Source organism: Leptonychotes weddellii, chromosome 5 (genome assembly GCF_054177405.1).
Source record: "Leptonychotes weddellii isolate Sample4059 chromosome 5, ASM5417740v2, whole genome shotgun sequence".
Lineage (NCBI taxonomy): Eukaryota > Metazoa > Chordata > Mammalia > Carnivora > Phocidae > Leptonychotes > Leptonychotes weddellii.
Genome location: NC_138373.1, coordinates 18,244,858 through 18,265,036, shown reverse-complemented (window position 1 = coordinate 18,265,036; position 20,179 = coordinate 18,244,858). Strand labels below are relative to the sequence as shown.

The 20,179-nt window shown below is 47.8% G+C and overlaps 1 protein-coding gene across 2 annotated transcripts in view; it reads left to right on the top strand.

Annotated features, from left to right (window-relative positions):
- SLC5A11 (solute carrier family 5 member 11) overlaps nucleotides 1–20,179 on the top strand; it is a 37,412-nt gene that overhangs the window by 15,571 nt on the left and 1,662 nt on the right. Inside the window, exons 6-14 of one of the 2 annotated variants that reach the window (XM_081819833.1) lie at nucleotides 2–106; nucleotides 1,283–1,388; nucleotides 3,914–3,994; nucleotides 5,920–6,125; nucleotides 10,913–11,048; nucleotides 16,306–16,413; nucleotides 16,768–16,918; nucleotides 18,854–19,022; nucleotides 19,393–19,608. In XM_081819833.1, the coding sequence (XP_081675959.1) occupies nucleotides 2–106; nucleotides 1,283–1,388; nucleotides 3,914–3,994; nucleotides 5,920–6,125; nucleotides 10,913–11,048; nucleotides 16,306–16,413; nucleotides 16,768–16,918; nucleotides 18,854–19,022; nucleotides 19,393–19,608 (1,278 nt within the window). The remainder of the gene's footprint in view (nucleotide 1; nucleotides 107–1,282; nucleotides 1,389–3,913; nucleotides 3,995–5,919; nucleotides 6,126–10,912; nucleotides 11,049–16,305; nucleotides 16,414–16,767; nucleotides 16,919–18,853; nucleotides 19,023–19,392; nucleotides 19,609–20,179) is intronic. The other variant, XM_081819834.1, reaches the window with a different exon arrangement.

The window sequence follows — 20,179 nt, the reverse complement described above, 5'->3', positions numbered from 1 at the left end:
GGTCACCACGATGCCAGAATACCTAAGGAAACGCTTTGGTGGCAACAGGATCTCCGTCATCCTGGCTGTGCTCTACCTGTTCATTTACATCTTCACCAAGATCTCGGTAAGGCGGGGACACAGCCTGGCCACGTTCTTACAGCCTGGTGAGAAGATCGATTACAGCCATTGGTAGTGGGTCCTGCCCATGCATTTCCTTCCCTTGGGCAGGCTTCAGGGAGCTTGGAGGATGGGAGGGGTGGGGGAAGAGGGTAAGCATGGGGAGAGGAAGTTGGGAGAAAAGGTGGAGGGAAGGACACCTCTTTCCACTCCTGCTTTGGCAACATGTCAGGATGGTGCAGGTCGCACAACAGGACTCTTTGAGAGCCCTGCCAGGCCTTGGTGGGGGGCTCTTCTCTTCCTCCTGGGATCAGGCAGTCATCAGGTATTCATCAGGTGTGCTGAGGCCCATCGGGCCTGCCCCACCCTGGCCTTTGGTTGGATGGGCAGATCTCCAGAAAGAGGCCAAGAGCAGATGCATTGCAGCCTCCAGGCATGTGTGCTTAGCTGGCCTGACTCACGCTGATGCTGTCTCCGCTTCCAGCTGGGGCTGGGGAGAGCTTGCCCCAAGTGGGGGGCGGGTGCAGAGAAATTCCATTCAATCCAAACAAAAATAATGGACTCTACACCAGCTGCAGGCTTGAAAGACGTTCGATGACAACATCCTTTCAGAACTCTGCCTCTCAGTCTGGTGGGAAGCTATAGATGTGGGGAAGCTTTCACAGGGGAAGTTATGACCGAGGATGATTACCAACTGGGGAGAGGGGGACTGGCATTCCAGATGGATGGACAGGGCTTGTTAGGGAAGCAGGGAATGTGAAGGGAGTGAAGGAAATGAGGCCAAGGGGCGAGCAGACTGTGAAGCCTGGCATGCAATTCTAATGTATTTATGTAGACGTTATCATGGGGGCCATGCAGGGGGGGCACTGAAGAATTTTAATGAGCAGGAGAAGGATGTTTGATCATGACAGTATTTGATAAAGGTTGCAGTGTTGAGGGTGGAGGGTGGAAGACCAAGACTAGAAGCAAGAAGACCACTGAGGAGGTTGTTGTATTAGCCCAGTGAATGGGTGTCAAATGTAACAGCCCACAGGGCTCCAGTTGGAGAACCCTGATCTGGGAAGAGGTGGTTGAAGAAAGGGCAGTAGAGAACTCTTCCGTGTTTGCCAGAATCCAAGCTTAGTGGAGCCTGTGCTGAAAATGTCCCTCCTTTCATTCATCCGTCAACTTCCTGTCTCCCCAGGTGGACATGTATGCAGGCGCCATCTTTATTCAGCAGTCTCTGCACCTCGATCTCTACCTGGCCATAGTTGGGCTGTTGGCCATCACGGCTCTGTACACTGTTGCAGGTGTGTCTGAACAAGGCGTGATGCTTGAGAGACTGGCCCACCCCCCCCAATCTTTTCCTGGCCCATCTTCTGATGTTCCCATGTGTTAAAACCATTCATTTATTACACCTCACTCCACGACCCCAGACAAGGTGATTTCTCTTAGCCATTGTCCAAAGGAAGAGGGTTTCCCAATTAGAAGGAGGATTTAAAAATGCACCACAACTGCATCAAGCTATTTTCCATTTGTTTATTGAAGAACTATTTACTGAGAACTATCAGTGCATGTTTATTCACATGCACCCTGTAAAGCTAGGTGGTAAGCGGCTCTAATTCTGAGCCTGAGGTCGGGCAGCCTCCTCTTTCCCCGTTAGAGCTGCATTGTAGGAGAGAGACTGGCTTATAGTAGGGCCGGGACAAGTATCTGGTTTGGAATATTTGCCTTTTTATCTTCATTCTGCTCCAGCTTCACCCTTGTCTGCCTCCTCTTGGTGTAATATAATCCATTCCGCAAATATATCTGTATATTACCTAGCATGTGCGAGACATCGTGCTAGGAATGGGGCAGAGCAGTAAACAAAACAGACAAAACCTTTACCCGAAAGGACTTTATATTTTAATGGGGAGACAGACAACGAACAAGGAAATGAAGATATTTCTTGGTATATCATGGTATATCAGGATATATTAGTATAATCTGATAAGTGCTCTGAATGAAGTTTAAGCAGGGCAAGACGGGGAGTGATGGGATAAGGAGGTTTTTTTTTTTTTCCCACATAGAATGTTCAGGGAAGGCCTTTCTAAGGTGATGTTTGAACCACATTTAAATGATACGAAGGAAGCTCTAAGGAGAAGTGCAGGGGAAGGGAATTCCAGGCAGAGGGTACATGTAAGGACTCTTAGGATGAGAACATGCTTGTTTGGGAAACAAAAGGGCGGTCACTGTGGCTGATGCTGAGCCAGCAAATGGTGGTTCAGGCCGCATCCCGCTCAGCTCCGGGGGCCGTTCGCACAAGCCAGAGAGGGATGCAAGGCCGGGCACCGTGTGGTAGAGCAGCCCTAATGAGGGAGAAAGACCAGGCACCAGTGCCTCGCAGGAGACAAAATGCGCCTGGATTTTGTTCTAAGTGCCGTGGATCTCCACTGGAGGCTCTAAGCGGAAAAGCGACTAAATCAAACATATGCAAAGATCCCCCGAAGGATCTTGGGGGGGGTCAGCACTCACGGAGGCCCTGTGCCTGGAGCCCAGGGAAAGAGAAGGGTGAGCGGCAATAGCCGGTTTATCTTTGTGTTTCCTTGTTTGGGGGTCTCTGTCCCCATTACACTGATCTCTCTGAGGACCGGGGACATGCTGTTTTGTTTGTCTCTCTTTCCCTACCACGTAGAGCTGGGCAGGGCGCTCACCAGAGATTTGGTGAACAATGGAATAAAACACCGAACCCAGTGTCGGGCGCATGATAAATGCTCACACTCGTCAGTGTGGAGATGATGCTGGCTTTTAGTGGGCAGGACCTCGCCGTGCTCAGGCCGGCTAATTGCAGCAGAGGGCTGGGGCCAGAACGGACCCTGGGCCTCTCTCCGCGTTTGTGACGGGGCCCTGTTCCCGCTGGCAAGGAGGAAGAATCAGAGTAGAACACCACAGCTCTGTGCACGGTTTTGGTTTTTTTTTTAAGATTTTATTTATTTATTGTCAGAGAGAGAGCATAAGGCAGGGAGAATAGCAGGCAGATGGAGCAGGGAGCCTGATGCAGGACTCGATCCCAGGACCCTGGGATCATGACCTGAGCCGAAGGCAGTGGCTTAACCGACTGAACCACCCAGGCGCCCCTCTGTGCACGTTTTTTATTGCACACCGACTTTGCCCACTAGTAAACGTGCTCATATCAGAGAAGCATCTCTTTCCCCTTTGGGAAGAAGGAAGAGGGAGGTGTAGTACAGAGAAGAGACTGGAAAGATTGCCCTGTCCAGGTGCCGGCAGACTTGCTGCCATTAATTATATGGCCATGATCAGATCTCACCGGGCTCCGTCAAGAACAGGAGGTTGATGACATCTGGAACGGCTGCCTGGGGCAAGGTGGCCTCACTCGGGCGGCTGGTGGTTGGCATGGGCTCTCAGCTGGGCTTCCCCCCACCCCGTGTGAACCATCACCCTCCGGGAGGCGAGCATGGGCTTCTTAAAGAAGCACGGTGGTCTCAGGACAACACGAGAGCAAGAGCAGAAGCTTCTGGGCCCTTGAGGCTTAGGCTTCGAGCTGCATAGTATCACTCCCACCATGTTCTGCTGGTCAAAGCAAGCCATCTGGCCAAGCTCCTCGTTAAGAGGTAGAGAAATCAGCTTCACCTCAACATGGAAGGAGCAGCAAAACCACAGTGCAAAATGTGCATGCGCTCAGGAAGGCGATACCGTGGCCATCTTTGCAAACAACACTAAGAAATCTCCTCAGGCAGGGCTTGAACTTGCAGGTTCTGTCTGCTCCCCAGGGTAACTCCTCTCCACCATGGTACCCGACCCTCACCTCGGTGCTTATCCCCACTCCCACCCCCAGGTGGCCTGGCCGCTGTGATCTACACAGATGCCCTGCAGACCCTGATCATGCTTATAGGAGCGCTCATCCTGATGGGCTACAGTAAGTGGGGCCCCAGGGTCACTTGGGTGGATGACAACCCCTCTCTCAGGGACATCTGCTTTCGTCACTGTGATCAGCAAGCCCAGGGTCAAAAGCATACCACGGGGGCATTCCAGTCATGGGTGATTTGCTTGAGACATGGTTCTTTTAGCTGGAAGAGAACTGGGCTTATGGAAACTTATTGTTTTGTTTTGTGTTTTTTTAAGATTTATTTATTTTAGAGGAAGGGGGAGGGCAGAAGAAGAGAGAATCTCCAGCAGACCCCCTGCTGAGTGAGAAGCCCCATGTGGGGCTCCATCCCACGACCCCAAGATCATGACCTGAGCTGAAATCAAGAGTCAGCCTCTTAAGCGACAGAGCCACCCAGGTGCCCCTGAGTGGTATATACTTCTCTATCATTTTACCTTGAACCTATCTATGTCTTTATAAACATAGATATGTGTTTATACATATATATGTATATATTTCCTATTCTTTATATTTTAAGTGGGTTTCTTGTCGACATCATATAGTTGTATCTTACTGTTTTATCCAATCTGACGATTTCTATCTTGTCATTTGCATCTATGGGTCAATTATATTTATGTACTGATTGATAGGGATGATTAAAACCTACCATCCTGTCAGCTGTTGTCCATTTGTTCCAAATGTCCTCTGGTTCCATTTTTCTTCTTTTAAAAATTATTTTGGTGGGGCGCCTGGGTGGCTCAGTTGGTTAAGCGTCTGCCTTCGGCTCAGGTCATGATCCCAGGGTCCTGGGACCGAGTCCCGCATTGGGCTCCCTGCTCGGCGGGAAGCCTGCTTCTCCCTCTCCCACTCCCCCTGCTTGTGTTCCCTCTCTCGCTGTCTCTCTCTGTCAAATAAATAAATAAAATCTTTAAAAAAATAAATAAATAAAAATTATTTTGGTGTTGGCCCTAAAGTTTACAATGTTCATCTCAGTCTTCCTTCTAATATTATCCTACTGCTTCATGTATCCTTTAAGAAGCTTACAATATTACACTCCCAGATGCTCCCTCCCGTCTTCTGTGTTATCGTTATCATACATTTACACATGCCCTAAACCCTGATGCCCTGCTACAAATTTTGCTTTAGACAGTAGATTATCTTTTAGAGTGATTAAAAAGAAGAAAAAAAGCCTTTTGGGGCATCTGGCTGGCTCAGTTGGAAGAGCATTCGACTCTTGATCTTGGGGTTGTGAGTTCAAGCCCCACACTGGGTGTAGACATTACTTTAAAAAAATCTTAAGGGCTGCTTGGGTGGCTCAGTCGGTTAAGTGTCTGCCGTTTGCTCAGGTTGTGATCCCAGGGTCCTGGGATCGAGCCCCGCATCGGGCTCCCCCCGCATCGGGCTCCTTGCTCAGTGGGGAGTCTGCTTCTCCCTCTCCCTCTGCCTGCCACTCCCCCTGCTTGTGCGCTCTCTCACTCTCTCTCTCTCTGTGTCAGATAAATAAAAATCTTTAAAAAAGAGAACAGAAACCAAATTGTTATTACGGGGGAGCCTGGCTGGCTCAGTTGGTGGAGTGTGTGACACTTGATCTCAGGGTTGTGAGTTCGAGCCCCATGTTGCGCATAGAGAGTACTTAAAAATAAATGAATAGTTATTAGACCTGCTGCTCGGTCTTACTGTTTAATGGAGCAAATAACTACTAAGCCACAGTTTTTGTGTTTTGATGATTGCCGTCACTATATCTGTTTTCCTTTATAATCCTATGTATTTTGTATTATGCATTGGTTATTAATATTCTGAGAAGCAATACATAATCACCACCAAAGGCATAAAAACAAGGCCGAGAACCTTTAAGGTGACTAACTTTCTTTGTTAGCGCTGCTCGAAGTAGGATGTCACCCATCCAGCCATCCCCTGACCACTCGCCATGGATTGCTCTGAGTTTCTGGCAAATTTGGGTTTCCTCTATGTCTTAGGTTTTGCTGCAGTTGGTGGGATGGAAGGCCTGAAGGAGAAGTACTTCTTGGCCGTGGCGAGCAACCGGAGTGAGAACAATAGCTGCGGGCTGCCCCGAGAAGATGCCTTCCATATTTTCCGAGACCCCCTGACATCTGATCTCCCGTGGCCCGGGATCCTACTTGGAATGTCCATTCCATCCCTCTGGTACTGGTGCACGGATCAGGTACAGGGCACCTGATGAGGGAGCGCCCTCCAGGACGCTTCTTTGCTTGGGGGGCTGGAGGCTGGGCTGGTTTCCTTCATCTCTTCTCTTGTTTGCTTCCGCCCCTCCCCCGCAAGCTCGACTACTCCTTCTTTCCTATTGCTCTACATTATTTTACTTCTTGAGCTTGCTCATGTAATGGCAAATCCAGAGCTACTAATATTTGCAAAGGGGAACTGTTTTTTGTTTGTTTTTAAAGATTTACTTAATTATTTTGAGAGAGAGAGAGAGCAGGGGGAGGGGCAGAGGGAGACAATCTCAAGCAGACTCTGCTCAGCGCAGAGCCCGATGCCGGGCTTGATTTCACGACCCTGAGATCATGACCCGAGCAGAAGGCAGACGCTTAACGACTGAGCCATCCAGTCGCTTAACGACTGAGCCTGAGATGATACATTTTAAATGGAGTTTAAAATTGATATCGGGTATCATTTATCAACAAATACTCACTGGGTGTCCTCTGTGTACTAGACACTTGGAAATCATGAGTACACACATCAGACAGGGCTCTCTTCTCTCCTGGAGCTCACCTTCTTCTAGTGGGGGGCAGACAGACAATAAGTAAATTATGTGGAATATTTAAAAATGATAAATGCAATTTTTTTTTAAAGATTTTTTTTTTAATTTATTTATTCATGACAGACAGAGAGAGAGAGAGAGAGGCAGAGGGAGAAGCAGGCTCCCAAGGAGCAGGGAGCCCGATGCGGGGCTCGATCCCAGGACCCTGAGATCATGACCTGAGCCGAAGGCAGACGCTTAACCATCTGAGCCACCCAGGCGCCCCTGCAATTTTTTTTTTTAAAGCAGGGTAGGGAAAGAGGGGTTAAGAAGGTGGGAATGCAGTTTATTTATTTTTTAAAAAGATTTTATTTATTCATTTGAGAGAGAGAGCACGAGCAGGGGGAGAGGCAGAGGGAGAGGGAGAAGCAGGCTCCCCGTTGAGCAGGGAGCCAGACGCAGGGCTTGATCCCAGGACCCTGGGACCATGACCTGAGCCAAAGGCAGACACTTAACCAGTGGAACCACACAGGTGCCCCAGGGCTGATGGAAGTTTAAAGTAACCATCACGGAGTAGGGCAACTGAATTTATGCAGGTGACCGTGCCAAGAACAGAGCCCAGTTCCCCCATGGGCCAGAGTTCCTCTACACCCGGGCAGTGGCGAGGTGCCACTTAAGGCAAGACCATCCTTGGCAAATCTCCTCCCCCATCCCAAGCAAATCTCAGGTAGGAGAGACTTTGGGACACAGTACAAGATCTAGGCTAATAGCATGGGCTTGAAACGTCACAGGACTGGAATCAAGTTCTGGGGGCATTGGAATACTAACATCTTGTTGCCTTGTTTCCTTACTAACAGTGTGGTTACTAATGGTTACAGAAGAGGGAAGCATGAGGAATTTGGCCATAATCCTTTGGTCACAGGGACAGTTAATAAACCATTAAAAACATTTACATTTTTTTTTAAAGATTTTTTATTTATTTATTTGACAGAGAGAGACACAGCGAGAGCAGGAACACAAGCAGGGGGAGTGGGAGAGGGAGAAGCAAGCCTCCTGCTGAGCAGGGAGCCCGATGCGGGACTCGATCCCAGGACCCCGGGACCATGACCCGAGCCGAAGGCAGACGCCCAACGACTGAGCCACCCAGGCGCCCAAAAACATTTACATTTTTGTGATGGTTTATGTTAGTGCTCTTGACACAGCTCACCACCAGCTGATTCTTCTGAATTTGTACAAATATTTCCTTGAGATGCCTCAAGCCCTTCGTAGCTGGAATTCCAGCATGCACCCTGTGAAACCCACCTCCAACCCACCCGCATTGTTCAGGAGCCTGGGGACTTAGTCACAGAGGACTCAGTCTCCTTCCAAACGCCAGGCAGGGCAAGAGGGCCTAGAAACCCAAGTCCTCTTGATCACACGGTGTAGCCGCTGACCTGGGTTCTGCGGAGTCCCGAGACTGCATTGCTTCATTGTGCTGGTCCTGCCCTAGGGAACGTAGAGTTTTGCCAGCCCTATATCTAGGCTAATTTTAAGATTTTATTATTTATTAGAGGGAGAGAGAGAGCGTGTGCGGAGGGAGATGCAGCAGGAGAGGTTGAGAGAATCTCAAGCAGACTCTGCGCTCACCACGGAGCCCCACACGGGGCTCGATCTCACAACCCTGAGATCATGACCTGAGCCGAAGTCAAGAGCTGGAGGCTCAACTGACAGAGCCACCCAGGTTCCCTTAGGCTAAGTTTAGAGCAGGAGAAAGGCAAAACTAAGCATTTGTGATTCGCTGACAGAGAATATTCCAGATCTTCCTGGGTCGAGACTGAAAAGATAAGTAACAGCGGACAATCGTAATGGCACTTAAACGTTTACTACTGCTGTGCTGTGGCCAGTCCCTGGTCTAACCATTCTACATGAATTAATTCCTTTTCATACCATCCCTCTGAACTGTGGTTCCGTTACTTGGGCCTGGGGGTTATCCTACGGGGGGATCCCCTTCCCCCCAGGCTTGTGGGTTTTCAAGGAACACAGATCTTTCCAGACGTACTCAGCTGCTTCTTAAATTGATGTTTGTATTCTCCACTTCACAGGAACAAAAGCCAGAATTCTTTTTGGTCACAGTTTTGGATCTCTAGTAGAAAGGGCTTTGTTTTCCAAAGCTATAAATGCTCTCCTCTCAGCTTCCAGAGGGATGGGCTAGGATTAAAGCCTGGGTGCCTCTTTGGGCACCTTACTGAAGCAACCAGACGTATTCTATAGACCCTGATATCCTCACATTTTACTACCACATTCTAAAGTGTTCTAGAAGGCCGCCTGGGTGGCTTAGTAGGTTAAGCGTCTGCCTTCGGCTCGGGTCATGATCCCATGATCCCTGCATTGGGATCCCTGCTCGGCTGAAAGCCTGCTTCTCCCTCTCTCTCTGCTGCTCTCCCTGCTTGTGCTCTCTCTCTGTCAAGTAAATAAATAAAATCTTTAAAAAAATTTTTTAAAAAAGTAAAGTGTTCTAGAAAACCTCAGTAGGTATATATCTGGAGTTCTAAAAAATAACATAATAGTTAAATCAAATTCTATAAATTTTTTTAAAGATTTACTTATTGATTTGAGAGGGAGAGAGAGAGAGAGAGCATGAGGTGGGGAGGGGCAGAGGGAGAGGGAGAGAGAGAAACTCAAGCAGACTCTGCACTGAGCAGGGAGTCCAACGCAGGGCTCGATCTCACAACCCTGAGATCACGATCTGAGCCAAAACCAAGAGTCAGATGCTCAACTGACTGCGCCACCCAGGCGTCCCCATTAAACCAACCTCTAAACAGGGATGGCTAACTTCCCAGCTCTGGATTGAGGGCCTCCATGCTCTCCACTTTTCCTCACATAAGCCAATCCTACATTTTAGAGCCTTTCACTTTATGGCATCCAAACAAATATAATTTATGCCTGTCAGGGTACACTTGGTTGCAAGTGACCAAAAAAAAAAAAAAATCAAACTGAAACTACCTCAGAGAAAGGATGGGGGATGTATTAGCTCATGGAATACAAACAGGAAGTTGAATGAGCCTTCAGAAACTACTGGAACATATTCTGGTTTCCCTCTCCATCATCCATCTTTATCGTCTATAACTGTTGCCTCCCACTGCAGACCAACAGGAAAGAAGCTGGGAACTCCCTAAGTCCCAGTCCAAAAATGCTGTAGAAGGGTCTAGCATGGGTCAGGTGCCTACCCCTGGATTAGGCAGCTGTGCCCAAGGTGAGAGTGTAGCCATGTAGACAGGGCGTGGGTTTCAAAAGAAGGAGCAGGACACTCTAGGAAGACTACCCCATTAATGCCCACTGTCACAAAAACTGGGAAGAATCCCAACTTTGTCCTGCTCGTCACAGCAGTGGTAATGATGTGACATTTCATTCCCTTTGTCCATAGTTCACTGAACCAGCTTGTAAAGGCTCTGGTAACTCAACAAGGCCTCTGTAGCTTCTGCAGATGCTTCAAGACTCAAAGCCAAAAAAAATAGGAGAGAAAGTTCTGGGCTCATGTCGATTCGATCTGAAGGCTGGAGGAGGATTTTGGGGGACCACTCTCCTACTCAGAAAACACTCTGGAACAAGTTATTCCTTTTGAGTAGATAAGGTTTTTTGTTTTTTTTTAATTATGTGATATACATTTTTAAAGATTTTATTTGAGAGAGCATGAGTGAGGGGAGGGGCAGAGAGAGAGGGAAAAGCAGACTCCCCATTGAGCAGGGAGCCTGATGTGGGGCTCGATCCCAGGACACTGGGATCATGATCTGAGCTGAGGGCAGATGCTCAAACAACTGAACCACCCAGACACCCCAAAATAACTTGAATTTTAAAGAATCTTTCCCAATATTATGGTGGAGGTGCAGCCAGTGGTCTAAGCTCCTCTCATAGTTTGCAATTCTAATGGAGGCTGTAGGTTCTTTCCTTTGCCTCTTCTAGGAAGAAGTTCTGTGGGATGTTGTAACTGGCCCACCTTGGATTCATACTTTTCCTCAACTGATCATGGTAGCCAGAGAAGTGGAGAAACTCCATGTAGAAATCGAATTGGCCAGGTCCAGCCCCAGGATAGAGGAGTAGGGAGGGGATGGAATGGGGTTCTTAGCTTCCTCAAATGGACCACAGGGATTGGGAATAGGAAAGTGATGTTTCCTCAAAAAGAAGCTAGACAAACCAAGATCCCAAGTGTGCGATGCCTACCAAGAAGCTTTGCACACTTAGCCACTTCAGCCTCCAACCACCCCACTGTTTTCCAGGTGATCGTTCAGCGGTCTCTGGCTGCCAAGAACCTGTCCCATGCCAAAGGAGGCTCTCTGATGGCTGCCTACCTGAAGGTGCTGCCTCTTTTCATGATGGTGTTCCCTGGAATGGTCAGTCGTGTCCTCTTCCCAGGTGAGAAGACAGTGGGGAGAAGAGATCATCTGTCTTTGAGTTGCAGACCCTGTGAAGTGTTCTAAACATGTGACTGCCATCAGAGATTGGGACTGGAGTCCCTGCAGAGTGATTTGGCTGAGGCATCTCTATCCAGACATCTGACTCTCTCCTGTTTCCTAACAGGGCTTCAACAGGAGTGTCTAGTAGATGTCCCAGACCAGTAGAGGGGAGACCCATTTGGGGCCTTGCCTCAAATGAATTTTTTTTTGAAGCCACAAACTACAGGCTAAGATCTTGTGGTTCCAGATGTCAGTTTCTTAAAGACTAATGTGAGAGTTCCTGTTGTGCTTTTTAGTATTTCAGCTCAATGGTTTGGTTAGTTTGGCCCAGTGGAACCCCTTTGGGGTACATAACAAAAACCAGGGATGTCAAAGCCTCTAGAATATTTGCCTTAGATTTTTTTTTTAATGTGGTAAAGTGATGAGATTTGCACTGTGTGGATAAACAGGACTGGGGGGGAGGGTGTTATTGGGAGTCATCATGATGTCAGGAACTGCTGATCTGTAGGGAAGAAAGCTCCTTTATTCCAAATCACTGAGCTTTCCTCCCGTACCCACGAAGGCTGTTATTAACTCAAAGGGGAGGGTAAGATAGAGTGCTCCCTCCCCTGCGTTTTATCCTACACAATGTCATGCACAGGTAAAGAAAGGGTAGGATGGCCTAGAAGTTTTGTCAAAATAATTTAGGACAATAAGCCTTAGGAGCAAAAAGCTGGGGAAGGAAGGGGGCGGGGGGAGGGGGAGGGGGAGAGCTCTCCATGGTGCTAGACTCTGGGCTTCCCGCTCCTCCAGCACAGAGGGCATGAAGAACCCAGAGTCACTGGTCCTGGTTCCAGGGAAGGTGCACAAGACTTGGGAAAAGCCAGGTCAGAGTAAGAACTGGGATTTGGGATTTGTGGTGACTTGATGGAAAATACACAGCTTTTGGGTAAGGCTTGACATATGAACAAAGAACGTAGCTTTAAACAACCTACATTCATCATGCTAAGAGTCTTAACAGAGAGTGTGGTCTTTCTGAATATGGACTCTGATTTGAATGTTGCAGCCAGAATCCTGGCTCTGCCACTTCCTAGCGGTGTGACCTTGGAAAGCCACTTGCCTCTGTTCCCTCACTCATAAAATGGGGATAATCCTTCATGAGGCTTAAAGCAGTTCTCGGCACGAGGTAAGCACTATAGAAGTGTTTACTCTTATTTTATGTATTATCTCATTTATTCCTCAAAACAACCTTATGAGGTAGGTACTGTTAGGGCTCTTTTCATTTACAGATGAAGAAACTGAAGTTCATCCACTCATTTATTCTTCCATGTGTCCATCAAAGATTCTGAGAGCCAATGATATGCCAGGCCTTATTCTGGGAGACCCTGGGGATCCATAAGTGAACAAGACAAACAGTATCCCTGCCGTTGGTGGGGCTCACATTCTAGTGGTGGAGGAGACACAGAAAGATAAGGAAATAAGTAAATGAGACATTCATTGATTATGTTGAGAGCTGAGAGCCATTGATTGTGTTGAGAGCTGGGTGGGGGGATGGGGTAACTGGGTGATGGGCATTAAAGAGGGCACATGATATGATGAGCACTGGGTGTTACACTGAACTGATGAATCACTGAACATTATATGAAAAACCAATGATGTATTATACCTTGGCTAATTGAATTTAAATTAAAAAAAAAAAAAAGAAATGCAAACTTTTGGGCCTTGTCCAAGACCTGCTGAATCCGAATCTCTTGAGGTTGAGGCCCAGCAATTTAATAAGCTCCCCAAAAGATTGAGAAGCCCTTGCCTAAAGTGCCAGGCTCCAGGTCAAGCCACTCTAACTTCCTGTTTCCATGTCTCCCTCTATGTCTGCTCTGCCAGTTCCCCCTGAATCTTCAATTGGGTTCAGAAACCACCCAAAAGGATGCTCTAATACTGAGCTATAATGAGCCTGGACAACACCTTCTTCCACTTATCCATCTGATAAATGGTACACACTTTGAAAGGAACCATAGTGGAAATTAAGAGAGAAGCAAAACCACCCTCAAAAACAGTAAAACACAAGTCTAGAAATGTACCCATTTATAAACCCAATCATCCCCACCTGAGCTCTGGAATACATTAAGGGTATGAGACCTATCCATGATATTTACTAACTCTTTGATTTGGGGAAGCCTTTTCACCTTTCTGGGCCTCAAATTTACTTGTCCTTACAATAGGTGTAATAACCACATCTTCCCCATGGAGTTGTGAAGAATACAATGAGAATTGTATTGAATTGAATGTTAACATTTGGAAATAGGAGATTTTGTGTTGTTTGGATCTGACCTTGCCAGAAGCATCCTTTTTTTTTTTTTTTAAGATTTTATTTATTTATTTGACAGAGAGAGACACAGAGAGAGAGGGAACACAAGCAGGGGGAGTGGGAGGGGAAGAAGCAGGCTTCCCACGCAGCAGGGAGCCCAATGCGGGGCTCGATCCCAGGACCCTGGGACCATGACCTGAGCCAAAGGCAGACGCTTAATGACTGAGCCACCCAGCACCCCCAGAAGCATCCTTTATGTCAACTATCAGAGGGCCTGATAAGAGAACCCACACCATATATGAAATGGTTGATTAATTAGCCCAAGACAGGTAGGTGGTTGTTACCCAATGGTGTGTTAATGATCCATAAGGCTGTTGGTTTCAGTTGTAGCTTAGCCAACTAATATCCTAGGATGAATATATTCTTTTTTTTTTTGAAGTAAGCTCCATGCCCAGCATGGAGCCCAATATGGGGCTTGAACTCATGACCTTAAGATCAAGACCTGAGCTGACATCAAGAGTTGGATGTTTAACCAACTGAGCCACCCAGGCTCTCCGGATGAAGCTGAACAGACAAGGACAACTGCCACAAACATGCTTTGTAAACTGTGTATGTCACGTTTCATGGTTGAAAAGTGCATGTCTGGAAGGTTAAACAACCTAAGGTTAACAACCAAAGGTTAAACTATGTAGTTAATTAAATATCCCAGGGAGAGTCTTGCTCCATCTCAGTGTACCTTGAAGAGAGGAGCTTTTGGGGGCGCCTGGGTGGCTCAGCTGGTTGGGCTACTGACTCCTGGTTTTAGGTCGTGGTCTCAGGGTCCTGGGCTCAAGCTCTCCCTCTTCCTTTCTCTCTAAAGTAAATAAATCTTTAGAAAGAGAGAGGAGCTTTTGGACAAAAAGAGGTAAAGTCCATATGATCTGAATGTGAATAAGATCTTTGCCTGACCTGGGAGGCTCCTTACAATATTCTGGGCATGGGAATGAAACTATTTCCTTATCTTCTTTTAAGACTTCTCAGAAGTATCATAAAAAGCCAAGAACTTTGACCTGTCAAAAGCATTTTTCTCAAGATTGTTTCTGCTCAGGACTTCTCTTCAAATATCACTTTTGGTCTACAGTCTTAATTTTGTCTAAGACTTGAACCAGAGCTTTGGGGGCATCTACTTCTATTCTGTAGCAATTGTATTATTAATTGTGGCCACAACACCCATTGGTGGATGTTTGTGAGTCGAAGGGTCCCAGCCTTTGAGAAGACATAATAATGTGTGGAGAAATTTTATGAAGATCAGTTTGCCCTTGGACTTCCCAGTGGATGAAAGGGCCTAGGGCTATATCCATTTCTTAGGTCTTATATTACATTAAAAAGAAAATGAAGATAGAACAATACTGCATTTTAAAATTGTGGTGTCCTTTAAGTGGTTATAGTTATTAAATTAGCAGTTTCAATGCAGGTAAAAATATAGAGACTAAGTGTACAACCTCACCTGGAGATACTGTCAAACATCTACACTTGGGGTCTCAGTTAAATGGTCATCATGACCTTGATAAAGCACTGGAACCAGGCAGGAAGTTGGCATGAGCGGTGGAGGGCTTCATGTTCACTTGTAAACTGAGGTTCGAGATGGGCGGACAGGAAGCCCATCACCCTTCAAAATGAGGACCAAGGACTGAAGACTGTGGATTGAGCAGAGGGGGCCCAGGAGGGATTTATGGGAGTTATTTCTCAGTCCACCTGGTGAAGGAGACTTGAGAGGTAGTAAGTGGCCCAGCTGGGGTGAGTGGTGTTGGGTAGGCATTGGGGCGTTGGTGAGGAGCACTGGTTAACTCAGATGTCAGGAGCTGAGGAAGTGAGAAGGTGACAAGAAAGGTATCCTTCAGACACAGGTGCCAAACCATTGAGACCAGAGTTCTGAAGGTCCCAGTGGCCAGGATTAAGTCTTGGATAGAGTGCCTGCCAGACTCATTAAAGACAGAAAAGCATATACTCTCTTGGTCTTCCTTCTCTGAAAAATTGGATTTCGAGTCAGGAGACCTGGGTTTCAATTCTGCCTCTGGCATGACCTTGCTGGGTGTTTATACTCAGGTCTCTCGCCCTGATTCTTCATCTGTGAAACGGTGGAAGCAAGCACTGTGATAGCTAGCTCTGTCCCATAGAAATTTGTTGAGCACCGGCTCCATCTCACGCTCTGGACTCCAAGCAGGAGTATGGACGTGTATGCTTGGGACGTGTTCATCATTATACTAGGGAAGAGATGACGAACTGCAGATGCCACAAAGGCTGGGTGGCTTTACACCAGAAAATCAGAATGCTGTTCAGGAGAGCAAAGACCCAACACAGAAATGCAGGAAGAGGGGGGAGAGAGATTCAGCTAGCACAGTTGGGTTGTTAGGAGCCTAATACGAGAACAGCTCTTGAGGAGCTGGGGGAAAAGAGGGATTTGGAAAATATTCGCCCTGTGTGGGGCAATGGCATTCTCCTGTGCATCCCTGAGGAACTGTAGGCAAGATATGAATTGCTTGTGTCCCCATTTCGGGGGCCCGGGGGAATGCAGCCTGATGGGGGGATGCTGTGGAGAATGGCCGCTAGGTGTCTCAGTTTTATTTGGGTGACAGTAATAACAGCCGAAGTGCATTCAGTGCTTCCTACATATCAGTTTCCGGGCCAAGCACATTACGTCTGTCATCTCAGCCAACCCCCATGATAATCATACAAAGTAGACTTACATTACTGTCCCAGTTTTACAGATAGGGCAAGGTTAAGTAAGAAGGTCATGGTTTATAAAGTCTAGGCTCCTTTTTTATTTCACTGAGTTATACAGGTATAGACAGTCATCCTGTCTCCCGGCACGGGCCTGCGTCACCCCATGCTAGTGGCTCGGCCTGGGCTCACAGGGTCTGTCTGCTCACCCTGGGCCTTGTTTTTTCCACAGATCAAGTGGCTTGTGCAGATCCAGAAACCTGCCTGAAGGTCTGTAGCAACCCTTCTGGCTGCTCCGACATCGCATATCCCAAACTGGTGCTGGAACTCCTGCCCACAGGTAATGTCCGCGCGTCCCTAAATGGAGTCCCCGTGGCGCTCCCGGAAGGGAAGACCTTGGCCGGGCCCTGATCTGAGGGGGGGACAGGATGGGAGGGCAGCAGGAGGGAATGCGCTCTGGGCTGAGCGACTGAGCCCCAGAGCCAGGGCCCTCAAATAAAACCCAGGTCCTGGCTATGCCCCCGCTCCAGCCCCCGTCCCTCCTCGTGGCTCCCACCCCTGAGTTCTGCTTCCTCCCGGTGGCACCTACTGGGATCAGCTGGTGCTGTGGGCCTGGGGTAAGGGGGTCATGAGTGGAGGCAGCAGCCGTTAGCAGGAAAAGCCTGAGGCCCATAGACCTCCCTTTCGCCCCCAGGGCTCCGTGGGCTCATGATGGCTGTGATGGTGGCGGCGCTCATGTCCTCCCTCACCTCCATCTTTAATAGTGCCAGCACCATCTTCACCATGGACCTCTGGAATTACATCCGGCCTCGGGCGTCAGAGAGGGAGCTCATGATTGTAGGCAGGTAAGGTTGTACTGAGTGGGACTGGGGAAGGAGAGTGAAAAGTTTAGAAACCCGAGGAGGAGAAAGCTGAGCCCACCCAGAGGCAACCCGACCAGCCACTCATCCTGGAGGCTCAGCCTCCTCTGATGGCAAAGGTGAGGATCCTTAAGACTCTGTATGAATAAATCACTCATTCAAGAGATGTTTGCTGAGCACCTACTATGTGCCAGGTGGCTGGGTGCAGAGCAGGGAAAAGCAAAGATTCAGTTTCTGCTTTCGCAAAGCTAAAGAGAAGATAATTAAAGAGAGAGGATAATTAAAAAGAAATTACAACCCCAATGAGTGCTATGAGGAGGAGCCAGGAGATGCAGGGACTCAGAGGAGTCCCTAGCCTGGACTGGGTGAGACCTGAGGGATGAATAGGAGTTAGCCAGGTAAAAGGGAGGAAGGGGTTCTGGGGACTGGGTGGGGGTGGGGGGTGGGGAAGGTTTCCCTACTAAGGCTTCTGTAAGGTCCTGAAATCTAATGGGGGGAGGGGGGGAGGAAACGGAAGGGGCCAAAATGGATGGTATGCAAGTCTTATGTAAAATACATGCTAATAAGCATCTTGGGGCCCCGAGGGCTATCTTAGCTTTCGTTTGTTTGTTTGTTTTTAAAGATTTTATTTATTTATTTGAGAGAGAGAATGAGAGAGAGCACATGAGAGCGGGGAGGGTCAGAGGGAGAAGCAGACTCCCCGCCGAGCAGGGAGCCCGATGCGGGACTCGATCCGGGGACTCCGGGATCATGACCTGAGCCGAAGGCAGTCGCTCAACCAACTGAGCCACCCAGGCGCCCTATCTTAGCTTTCGGTTAGGGAAAGAGTTCTTAGGTCTGACACTGAGAACATAACTCATAAAAGAAAAAAGAAAAAAAAAAAAACAAATACATTAGACTTCATCAAAAGCTAAAACTTTTTCATTTCAAAAGACACCATTAAGGAAATGAGAAGACAAGCCACAGATAAGGAGAAACTATTTGCAAGTCGTGTAGCTGACAAAGGACTTTTGATCTAGAATGATCTGCAAAATGAGATCATAACCCTAGAAAACTGTAGGGAGATACCACAACATGCTCACTAAAATGGCTATAATCAGAAAGACAGAGGGACGCCTGGGTGGCTCAGTCAGTTAAGCGTCTGCCTGCCACTCCCCCTGCTTGTGCTCTTTCTGTCTCTGACAAATAAGTAAAATCTTAAAAAAAAAAAAAAAAAAGAAAGACAAGGAGATAGAGAAGTTGGAACTTTCTTAACACTGCAGGTGGGAATGTAAAATGGTTCAACTGTTCAAAACAGTTTGGCAGTTTTTTAAAAAAATTAAACATACAACTTATCATATGACTGAGCAGTTGCATTCCCAGAAATGAAAACATACGTCTACATAAAGATTGCATTCCCAGAAATACATAAAGACACAAACACAAATATTCACTTAGCAGCTTTTGTTTACAAGAGTGGAAAAATAGAAAAAACACAAGTGTCCACTGACCACTGCAGGATAAACAGTGGCATGTCATGGTAGATCCATTCAATGGGGTATTTTTCAACAATAAGAAGGAATGACATACTGTGATCATGCATGATGCATGGATGAACCTCAAAAGCATGCTACGTGAAGGAAACTGGCTGCCAAAGACCACATGCTGTTGAATCTTATTTCTGTGCAATGTCCAGAAAAGGCAAACCCATAGAAACAGGAGCAAATAAGGAATAAATTGTAAATGGGCGCGAAGGAACTTGTTTGGAGTAATGGACTTGTAAAACTTGATTGCATTGCCCGGAGTTACGGGATTGTACTCTTAGAATGGGTGAATCTTGTGGTATGTAAATTCTACCTCAATAAAGCTGTAACAGAGAAAGAGCAGTAAGTGTTTATGGGGAAGACATGCTAACGAGGGGCTCTCTCTGCCTGGCACTAGGGCATTTGTGTTGCTGCTGGTGCTGGTCTCCATCCTCTGGATCCCCGTGGTCCAGGCCAGCCAGGGAGGCCAGCTCTTCATTTACATCCAGTCCATCAGCTCCTACCTGCAGCCACCCGTGGCCGTGGTGTTCATCATGGGATGCTTCTGGAAACGGACCAATGAAAAGGTAGCTCATCACCCATGAGGATGTCTTAGTGACATGGGTGGCATTCCGGAGGATGAGTTCTGGGGACAGAGGTGTGGGGAGGGGGCCACCTGGCCTTTGAAGAGCAACCATGGGGGTTCTGTTTTGATGCATTGTGTCATGAAACAGGAAGCTAAATTCACAAGGAATGAGTAAATTATTCATGAATGATTAGTTATGTGTGAAAGATAAACAGATAAGTAGCTGCAGTCCTTTTCAAATTACTGACGCCTGCATCGACCGTCCCTAGAAAGGCGGGCTCTTGAAAATGGCTCATCGAGGTCTGCAGAGGCTCAAGCTGGCCGCCCCGTAACCCTGGACGTCTCTAAGATGGCCTTGCTCTGATTTGCAGGGGGCCTTCTCAGGTCTGATCTTGGGCCTTCTCCTAGGCTTGATTCGGCTGGTCCTGGACTTCATTTACCCGCAGCCTCGGTGTGACCAGCCAGATGACCGCCCCACCGTGGTGAAGGATGTCCATTACCTGTATTTCTCCATGATTCTGTCTGCAGTGACTCTGATCACGGTGTCCATCGTGAGCTGGTTCACGGAGTCGCCCTCCAAGGAGATGGTACCTTTGGGTTTGATACTATATAACCACTGAGATCCTTGGCCGCAAGCGACAGAAAACTGACCCAAACTGGCCTCAGCTAAGATGGTTTGATTGTTCAAGAAGCTGGGACATCCAGGGTTGGGCTTTAGGGACAGCTTGATTTGGGATGGAAGACCATCCGTATCCATCCTTCATTTCCGCCCCAATTTTCAGGCGCTGTGTGGGGCTGGCAGTTTCCAGGGATTTTATCTTTTCTCATGCTCATCAAGCAAAAGCAGAAACATGTTTGTCCCAGCATTTCCAGCAGGGTTCCTGATTTCCATCGATGCAGTCAGCTCGACACATGTTTACCCATGAACCAGTTCAGTTTCTGTGGCTAGAGAAATGCATGTGCTGAATGGCTGATGGGGGGGGTCCCCCAAAAGCCCCAGGCTAGGGTTAAGCTCTGGGGGGCCAGAATGAAGGAGGGTGAGATCCCAACAGAATTAGGGCTGCTGAAGAAAGCCAGGGGAATCGTGGGGGAAATGTCCATTGATTCTGCAGAGGGCAGGGAGCTGGAACTTGTTGGAGGTGCAGTGATGGGGGGGCG